Source organism: Dermacentor variabilis, chromosome 9 (genome assembly GCF_050947875.1).
Source record: "Dermacentor variabilis isolate Ectoservices chromosome 9, ASM5094787v1, whole genome shotgun sequence".
Lineage (NCBI taxonomy): Eukaryota > Metazoa > Arthropoda > Arachnida > Ixodida > Ixodidae > Dermacentor > Dermacentor variabilis.
The window spans coordinates 101832268-101842351 of NC_134576.1; the positions used below are offsets into that span (position 1 = coordinate 101832268).

Consider the following 10084-nt stretch of genomic DNA (forward strand, 5'->3'; position numbering starts at 1 on the left):
TGCGACGCAGCTGGCGAAGCGAGCGGAGGCGAGCGCAACGACGAGGAACGCGGTGTGACGTCATGTGCCTCCTCGGAGCCCGGCCACGACGAAATCGCAAGTTCGCGGACAGTAAAGCTTTCGCTTTAAAAGTATCTGCGGCTGAATTGTTTCATCAACACGGTTCGATAAACGCGGCACAAAAAGTGTGCGTGTTAGCACTTGAATATACAAGAGGCAAAGACACGTTATCATGCCTCAACAGGGTGTAGTGCCCTGCTTCGCTTCCTTGTGGCAGCTCTATAATAGCAGCAACAGGAATAGTTTGACAGCAAGAACCAGCTTAGTAGCGTTAGCCAGCGCACCTTTCATAGGAGTCTCTTGTATCGCTACGCGTAAATATAAAAGTTTTATTGCCATAGCATCTATAGGGACACTCTAGCCGACTTTTCGCCGTCGTCGCAGTGGTGTCCGTATCGAGTCCAAGTGTGATAACGTGCCCCGCGCTGTAAGCCGAGAAGACTGGTGCCTTGATGCGCGCCGTCTTCCCGCACGCCCAATGTAGGAGGTTTCATGATCAAGCTCGCGCAAAGCGGGTGAGGGGGAGCATGTGAGCGCGCGGTAGGGGGGGGGGCAGGTGAGCGCGTGTCCCCTTTTCGAGCCCGACCGTGGCTGCGCATGGCTGTCCGCGCGGCTGAGTGCACGCACGGCTTGTGCGCACCATCTTGGAGGCAATTTCCGGCGGGCGCAAAGATCGGGCGAGCGGAGATGGTGGCTTCACGTGCGCTGTCTTCCCGCGCACCCGCTGTTGGAGGTCGCGTGATCTCCAGTTCCGTAGACGCGTTGAAACGAGAGGCAGCACCAAGCGTTTGCTCCTCCATGTTCGCGCTTCTCGTCGCGTGAGCGTTGCGACAGCCATTCTCCGCCGTCTCGAGCAAGATCAGTTCACGTTTGTGCACGCGTGCAGCCGTGCTTGTTAATTTTAATTAGTAAGCAATGGCTTACTGCAGTTTAAACTGCCGATAAAACTACAAACCTTGCCTTTGCTATCGCCATTGATGCTTGGATTTTGGGGCGAAACTGCGACTTTTTCATGAGTAACAGTAACATTTACGAAGACCACAGTGACACAGACGCACGCACACAGATGTCCTGGCCTAGCGACGCCATCTCTGCGCGGCAGCAGTGACCGTCTCCTCTCATATCAGTTGGGTAGTGGCGCTTATGTGTGCGTGCGTGTGTCCTCCTAGCCCAACTTGCCCAAGAACAAAGCAGGAAACAAGGAGAAATGAATGGAAACGTAACACAGATGATCAAGTGGCTTTCGCTGCTACATATATATATATATTCTTTCACATTTGTTATGCACTTGCAATGAACAAAACACATGTGACAATCTTTTTTTTTTTCTTCTTTCTTCTCTGCTTCGCAGGTTTCATAGACACTGGCATGACTCGCGCGGAACACTTGCAAGCAGTGGTGGGCCGCATCCCCTTGCAACGGCCGGGCCGTGCCGAGGAGGTGGCGCGTGCGGTGCATTTTTTGGCAAGCAGCAGCTACGTGACCGGGCAGGTGCTGCCCGTGGACGGGGGCCTCCGGTTGGCCATGTGAGGAGCGCGAGGCGAGCGCTCAGGCGCACGGTGCGGTTCCGGCGCGCGCCAGGGCCGCCCAGGACAGGCCGTGGGACAGCACCAGGGGAAGCAGGAGTTCGGCCCCTTCCCAGGGCCAGGGTTTGCCGTGGTTCGGGCAGCAGCGGGTCGCCGGGCACGGCCCGGTCGTCCACACGGCTGCGCAAACGCGGGAGGAACGTGTAAGAGATGTTATACATCCTGTCGCGAAGTTCGCCGGCTTTCCCTAGGGAACAGAATACGGAGCAGTGTGCATGGATGGAGCAGTTTAACGTGACTGCTGTTTCAGTAGCATTTACTTACATCGTTGGTCGCCATGGGTTTGGTTGGTACAGACAGAGTTGGATAGTATTAGCATAAGTGAGAGAAGGTGACAAAAAGAATGAACGAGGAACGTATATGTGGCAGCTTATGCAACACATATCCTTTGTTTATGGTCACATTTGTGGGTAAACATACTGCGAAAAGAGTTCGCGTCGTGGAGATTAAAGCATGAGGAACATATAAAGGTTCACATTTATGCTGCACAGGGAAAAAGGAATGAGAAAGCCTGTTGTGAAGACAGTGCAATATTTACAATACTTCAACAATGTAGGACTACGAAAATGGTGTCGTGTGCTGCTAAGACAAATGACTGAATGAATTTTCGAAATCGCGGAATATATTACAAGGCGGGGAAATTTTATTGTGCTTTTTACTTTTGGAAGAAGGAATATTAAAACAGTTTATGCAGTTTGTGTTTTGACTCCTCTCCACTGTGTGGTCTTGACTTGGCCCTGCACGCCGACTCGGCTAATGTTACGCAACCGTCGCTGCCTCATCTACGGAAGGCACCCTTCCAGAAATGCGTGATGTTTCGATGTTTGTTCGCGGTCTGTTCACGGAGTCCGCTGTGCGCTACATGAGGGCAAGAAGAGCGACCGTAGTCGCGTAATCACTTAATAAATGTGCAATCATACGTATCGACGCGCGACACGTGGCATCCCCGGAGATCGCGCTTCGTGGTTTACAAGATGGCTGCTCTATAGGGCGCCTTGCATAAGCACAGCTGCGCGAAGAGTGCGGACAAAGCGGGGACCCAATTGCGTGATCCCGCACGATCATGCAATCATCATCGTTCACGATCGCGTGCAGCTCGGATCTCTGAGGTTACGGCTGGTGGTCGTCCTGCCGCCGCAAAATGCTTCGTGTTCGCAGAAGAAAGCTCAGGCCTGAAGAACGAGCATAGCCTCGCCGACAGAACTTATTCACGTGACCGTGGACACCAGCACCGAGATGCACCGCGGATGGCCGAGAGACTCCGGTAATTTCCTCGCAAACTTGAGTGTCACTAATAAAAACCTCACCAACAAAAGGATGTCCCAGCAGGATGTAAGAAGGATGTTCAGGGTAGAAACGGGATGTACGCAGGGACATGCGGATTGGAGGGTCTCTTCGATTTGTTGCCCCCGGACTGTCCGAGACTGCCCCGAGACAGCGGCGAACGTCAACGCCCATTGGCTGAAAGAAGCGCTACGGGCAGTCCGTCCAATGCAGTCCGTCCAATGCAGTCCGGGACGACAAATCGTAGAGACCCAGAAAAGCTTACAAGCAAGGAGATGGAGACCACGCTGAGGTGATTCGCTGGTTAATTTTTACGTGTTTGTTCCCTTCGAGGAGCACTTGTTGGTGCATTGACCTGTCGCTCAGTGTAGCTGCGTTTACATCAGTGCGACAGTAATTCAGCCTGTCGCATTTCCTAGCGCATCAAGGGGAATGCGCTAACACTTATGCGACAGCGTTTGCAGGTGGCGCGTCGCACTTGGTCCGAAACAAGCGAGGAAGCTGTTTCTCACGATTTGCGCTTCGTTGGTGACCGGAAGGGAGTACACGGTGGTAGCCGTCACGTTTTTCTTTCTCCCCCCATGCGATACGCCAGCGTTTACGCGCACCGCGCGATCCGACTAACCCATTCTCAAAGTTAGACCTCTCCTGTCGCATTATTGGTATGCATTGGGTATGCGCCAACTTGTCGCACTCACGTCACAACGTCGCAGCCGGCGGTAGAAAAAGTTTCGTTTGGGATAAATGTCAAACCGAAAGCAGAGATTGTCTGGTGTGTTTTCTTTGCCCTTTGTCTGCGCCTTTCTGCGCTGCTTGCATCTTTATTAAATGTGAATGCATATCAACTCGCCCAACTTTCGGTACTTCTGAAACCGAAGGCCACTACAGGAGGAGGAGGAGACAAAGGAGAGGAAAGACAGGGAGGTTAGCCAGTGTAAGTACCGGCTGGCTACCCTGTGCTGGGGAAAGGGGCAAAGGGAATAAAAGGAGAAAGAAGAAGAGGGGAAAAATGCAAAAAAAAGAGAGAAAATTCACACAGTAACGCGAAACTACGCGCCACTTCAGAACTACGAAACTTCAGAAGGCCACTACAAAAGGCCACTGCAGAAGGCCACTTCAGAAGGCCAGTACAAAAGGCCACTTCTGTCGAGGTAACTAGCCATTCGCGCTCACGCGCGCCGTACCATGGAGTAACTTCGCCTGTCCCAGTCCCCAGTCGTAGTCCATCTGCCACCGAGTACCCTTGTCTGCAGGGAGCTCGTAGTCGCTGGCACTGGAAAGACGAGAAGAAATGCTATGCCTAACGTGCACATATATATGAAGTCAACGGGCAACGAAGCCAAGAAAAGCGCAGGTCAAATTAGCTATGTCGTTTAGAAACGTAGAACTTAGGGGGGGAAATGAAATGACAGTGGAGCAAAAGGGCAGGGCACCTTGCCGTACAAATGCCCAGGTACACGAATATCCAGGGAGGATGGCGTAGAGACAGCTGCTGCGGTATAGCTTAATTGGCTTAGCATCGCACGCGTTATACGGAGGTCCTGGGTTCGGCTCCCACTGGCGGCAAGTTGTCTTTTTCGTCCACTTTCATTCCCATCTTTCATTATTTCAACATTTCAGTTAAAGAAATGTAATTTCCGCAGTGGTTTCTGTGGCTTTATTACTGTGGACTTGATGTGCTTGTAACTAAGAGAAAGGAATGTTCCGTCTGTCCAAGCTGCTGCCATAGCTGAAATGGTTGAACATCGCACACGCTATGCGAAAGTCCTCGGTTCGATTCCCAACGGCGGCAAAATCTGTCTTTTCGTCCACTTCCATTCCCCATTTTATCTATTATTTCTACATGTCAATCAAAAACAAAAATTATTTTTCCACAGTGGTATATCTGTGACTTCATTACCGTCGACTTGATGTGATTGTAACTAAGAAAAAGAAACGCTTTGACTGGTTGATACAACGGTTTCGCTCAAGATCCGCGTAACTATACGTCATTGCGATGGCAATCGTGTTGAGACTCTAGGCGTGTTTTCGCCGTTGGCAGCGCCGTGCTGTCACGGCACCGACAGCACGTGCGCGGCCCAAGTCTCTAGAGACGAGGCCAACGCGCAGGGCGTTTGACTGCAAAAGCGACAAGGTCAAGTGGACGCACCGTCACACCTCGCTCAATGCTCAATCGGCTCTGCAGGGGAGGCGCAGCCGCTTTCTGGGCCGATCCCGAAGATGGCACGGTCTAAAAATGGGGACCGATCCCGAAGGTATGCCGCAGCATAGAAATGTGAGCCTAATCTCGTTCACGGCGCTCTTTAACTAAAGAAATAAAATCCTTCGAAGGTTTTCATTTCATCTCCAATCATTTAAATTTTTCGTCTCAAAAGAATGCTATTAACCCACGTGGGCAGTCATCATAGATGAGTCTCCCCGAATTTTATTGTAAGAGGCATTGCGAGACAGCACAAGACCCGCTACGAGGATTTAATTTTAAACAGCTTTATTTGCACAGTCGTGGATACCGTTCTTGTATGTAGCCATGTACAGGGACGCTAGTCATGACCACGTCGTAACCACGTTCAAGCAGAGATGTAACTTTTCACGTCTGGCAATTCGCACAATGTCACAACGCTCTCATACTCGCACCAAATAAAGTAACGCCTCTGTGTAATATTAAAAACAAGATTTATGAATACGTCGGCTAAACGGACATATTGAACTAAAACTCGGCACCGTACGAAAAACGACGGTCCCGGAGGTCGCCCTTTTCGTCCTTGTGCTTGTTGAATGGCCTTCACCGCGCCCCGTGTTGAAAAAACCGCGAGGAAGGACATGTCATGGTGTCCATGCATGCAAAAAGGCACAACGTGCGCTATTTGTGACCGTGCAAGTCTTTACGAAAATTCTTCGCCGTGCGCGCCTTCAACAAGAAACTTTCACCCGAAGCTTAATACTGTGACACGGGAGAAAGCTCAAAGTCACGCACCTCCATCCTAGAAGCTGTGCAGCTAACGCTAAGGTGCGTCCCGAGGTGGTCATTACGAGTGTGTTTTTCTGTCAGCCGAGCACAGTGAGCAGCTACGTCTGACGGAGCGCTTACGTTGCTCGTAGCAGTGTGGTGTCGGACCAGGAGGGTCCCTGGTGGGGGCAGCAGGAGCAACAGCAGTTGGCCCTCCGGCGGTTGCCCTCGTTCGTTGGCCATTGGGTGCAGCCCTGCCAGAGAAACAGCGCGGCCGCCGCAAGCGTTGTATGCGTGGCCGTTGCCGGCGGCTGCTGTTCCCACAGGTCGCGCACGGCGGTGATGCTCTTCCATAGGGTCGCGGCCAGGGGCTCCCACGGAGGCGCCGCCTCTACCGCCATCTGCGCGACAGGGTCAGGGAAAAGATTCATGCTTGTAGCGACACAGACAGACAGACAGACAGACAGACACCCGCCAACAAACTTTATAATGTTTTCACTGCAGTGCAAGTAGTTCCTGAAATGAAACTATAGATGACATGGCCTGCGCGATTTGAGCAGTGACGTCTGATAGGAACACCCTTTGTACCCTTTTCACCGGCTCGTTCGCTCACTGTAAAGAGATGGTGCTTGCGCCGCGACTAGCCATTTCTTGCTTCAAGACCCGTCATGTCGCCTCCGCGGCTGAATGCACCCGTCGCGGTTGCGACGGGTGCATGCCGATGGAAATATAGGGCAACAAATTTGAAGGACGCTTAAGCTTCGCCTTTAAGAGTGGAACGCGATAGCACTGAAAAATCCCTGACTGCTTCTCTGCTTCCTCGTTTATGAGAGGATACCTTTATTTGCTTTCAAAGCGACTAACGTTTCTTACCTTGACAGGTTTTATCTAATTGGATGACAATAGGCGAGGAACACGTATAAGTGGAGAGGATTAAGATGGGGCTGAGCAAGAGCAGTGAAAATATAGATAGGCGGATGAGGAGGGTGTAGCCAGAGTCTGCGATTGGTCCGCTTCCCCTTGCCTGTAGCTTGCGGTGACTGGTCAAAAATCGCAGCGGCGTCCAACGGAAGGTTTAAAATGCCGCTAAAACGAATCCTTAGCGAAGAACAGTTGGCAGAGCGATGTTGTATACGTGCGATGTCGTATCGGCGAGTAGCAATCGCCCATTCCTTTCGGAACGGGGCAGTCTCCGGCTGAAAACTCAGTTTTGTTCGGCATGTTAATGCATCTTATATGCGTACATGTCACTGTGACTTGGTGATCTTTCGCGGTTTTGTGACGTCGCATGACAGACTGGCAACGTGGGCCCTGCCCGAAATCTTTTGACCAATACCGCGGAGGGCTATCGGCGAAAAAGACGCAGAACCAGAAATATAATTATTTTCCGTTTGTTCGCTCTAATTATGCATAACCAGTGCGTTCCCGCCATATCGGATAAGGGAATTCTCGCGGTTTTCGCGACGTCGCGTGACAAACACGCGAAGTGGGGGTGGTCCCCAAAATGCTTGACCAATCGTGGAGAGCTGATCGCAGAAATTGAAAACAAACAGTTCGCAGTAGTTTTACGTTATGGGGGGCCCCCTTGCACTTGACTGCGCCTTGTCCGTCGTCACGAGCATGACACTAACGTTGCATGCAAGATCCCTGAGAGCTGGCAGTGATAGCCGCTTGCATTCACCAACCTTTAATAAGCTGTATAGATTGGTGTAGCTGGATTATGTTCTCGCAGTTCTTGAAGTACATCTCCAGGAACAGGATACAGCTGCTCTCCTGGCGTCCTCGCCTTGCATTTGTGTGTTGTGACAGCAGTGTCGTCTTTCTTAAAAAAATGATCAAAAGCCGGTGTCACGGCTCTTTCTTCTCGTTCATTACATAACGAGGGTCGGGAATTCGGCAACATTGATGCCTCCAGGTATTATGCGTGAGTTTATCGACCAGTTCTCTCGTGACGCTGCGACAGAAAGGATGTTCCACATCCGCCGCCAAGGTTTGTGAGTAGTGGCGCTGGTTAACAATCCGAGGCTTAGTTTTAGCAGTAACGCATAAATACTCCAGAAAGTGCGTGGGAACACGGCACCGCGGTAGCTGAAGTGGTTAGAGCATCGCATGCGTAATACGGAGACGTGCGATCGTTCCCCACCTGCGGCAAGTAGTTTTTAGAGCGAAAGCTTTACTAACCTTGTCGAGCCGAGTTTGCCGTCGCCGCGTATTTGACCTTAATTTCACTGCAGCTGCGCTGTAGCCTTGGCAACGCATCACGTGTCTCGCCAAGCAGAGCGCTGGCGCCGCTGCGTTCGCTAGCCGCTGCCGCCGGCTTGGCGCATGCGCTTTCAGCTGCTGGGTCGCCACCTGGTCACATGACTAGCCGCGCGCCGAGCGCCGCGCTCCCGTAGTCCTAAGTTTTTATCGGTCATCTTCCCTCGGTTTCTTATGAGGGTTTCAGCAGCGACGCTGAAAACTTGCTCGATGCGCGCACTGGAGGGACGGGCAGTGTTGTGATGCACGAACAACATGCGCGCTAGCTAGGCAGTGGTTGCTCAACGCCGTGATGCACGCTACGGTGTCGTCTACGAAGAGCAGCGCTTCGTGGTTGCAAGGGCTCGAAGGAGGCGCTCCCGGCAGGGACAGTGAAAAGATGAAAATATTGCCCGTATGCACGATTTCCTGGCTTTAAGGTCCGACGTGGCCGCCACTATCGAAACGTTACCAGCAAAGGTTCATTAACTCGGCAAACTTAGCCGGGTGGCGCGCGTTCTAAGGCGAGGAAGCAAATGCAGAGCTGCCGGGTTCGTCTGCCTGAACATGCACGGGCTACTGCGCGGCAGGACGGCAAGAGTTCTGTTCTAGCTCTGAATTGGATTCGAGTGCTCAAAGCGGCGTCGTCTGTTACAACTTATCTCGTATACCACAGATCGCCGGCCAGCCTTTTCCTCACCTGTCTGAGTTGCCCGTCCGGCGGTTCCAGCCGGTGAAAGGCGAGCCACAGGCGGCGGGCGCGCTCGTGCATGGCGCCCGAGCACCAGGCCGGGTCCGCCATGAGGCCCACCTTGAGGATGGCCAGCCAGACCAGCGGGTGGTTGCCGTCGCCGGGGGTGGTCGTCGTCGCTTGTGGCGCGTCGCAGCCACTGCCGCCGTCACCGTCGAGGCTGCCGGCTGCCTCCCGGCCTCCGCGGCTCGGCGCGTCGGCCGTCAGGGCTGCGTCAGCCGCTGCTGCCGACGTCGGCGGCCCGGCTGATTGCTGCTGGCGACGGCTGCTCGCCGCGGCGTCTTCGAGCTGTCCTCCGCCCATGGGGAGAGCCGACAGTCGAGCGGCCGTTCGAGCTCACGGTTGCGGCACAGCCACGAGCCGATCGCTTCCTGCCGCGCTGCCGATGGCACGCCGATCCGATGGCGATGGCCGTGCGCTTCTTCGGCTGCGGCACGTACCATATAGAATTCCCCCATCTACAGCCCCCCCCCCCCGCCAAAAAAGAAGGAGAGAGAAATTACGCATAAGCATTTGGCGTTGATTGTCAACGTAAGGGAATGGCCGGACGCTTCTGGAAAGCTCCTCGTCTTATTAGAGTAACGATATTCTTTAAGGCGTACGTTTGTTTGGAGAGGGTAATTGCAGCGTTTTTTTTTTTAATGGCGTGAATGTGTAGACTCTGTAGAGAACAGAGCCGTTAACCGGCACGTTTGTAGCACTAGTATAAGTGGATGTTCACATATGAGCAGTTTCGTCATGTGTGTGTTGCCGCCTTTCCGATTCTCCTTCCTGCCGATCATTTCTTTCTTTTCCGCCGATCCTCCTTTCCCGCCGCCGAAGCCCTCTCCCGCGGCCACCACAAGTTGAGAGGGTGCAGCGGGAGAAAAGGTTGACTGCTCCCTCAAGCGCTGCATAAGACAATGCTAACCTTTCCCTTCTGCGTGAAGAACCACTTCTCTCTTCTCCAGCGTTCTAATACAGTGTCTAAACCTTCAGACGCCCCAAGACCCTCGCGCTACAGCACGCGCGTCTCAAAGAACTACACCGTATAAATAGTTGACGTTCGGGGACCAACGTGTCCCCATCTCGGTTGCGCGAGGTCAGGCGGCCATTTCATCGGAGCGTTTGCATCAGCGGTGAAAGTCCAACACCACCGACGACCATGTAAATGGGCGAAAGAGCAAACGAAAAAAAGAAAAAGAAAGAAGAAGAAAGCTATTCTTGTTACTACTATAC

General features: G+C 52.8%; 2 protein-coding genes across 5 annotated transcripts in view; one reads left to right on the forward strand and one right to left on the reverse strand.

Annotated features, from left to right (window-relative positions):
* LOC142557187 (carbonyl reductase family member 4-like) overlaps positions 1–2344 on the forward strand; it is a 24737-nt gene extending 22393 nt beyond the window's left edge. For all 4 annotated transcript variants that reach the window (XM_075668864.1, XM_075668865.1, XM_075668866.1 and 1 more), the window contains exon 5: positions 1412–2344. In XM_075668864.1, the coding sequence (XP_075524979.1) occupies positions 1412–1590 (179 nt within the window). In that variant the 3' untranslated portion in view covers positions 1591–2344. The remainder of the gene's footprint in view (positions 1–1411) is intronic.
* Positions 1609–9633, reverse strand: LOC142558476 (uncharacterized). Its single transcript, XM_075670608.1, has 4 exons — positions 8816–9633; positions 6019–6278; positions 4115–4203; positions 1609–1766 (listed from the first exon to the last, which is right to left on the reverse strand). Exons 1-4 carry the CDS (start codon positions 9167–9169, stop codon positions 1609–1611), a joined length of 861 nt encoding a protein of 286 aa, XP_075526723.1. The 5' UTR covers positions 9170–9633.
* Between the last annotated feature and the right edge of the window lie 451 nt (positions 9634–10084).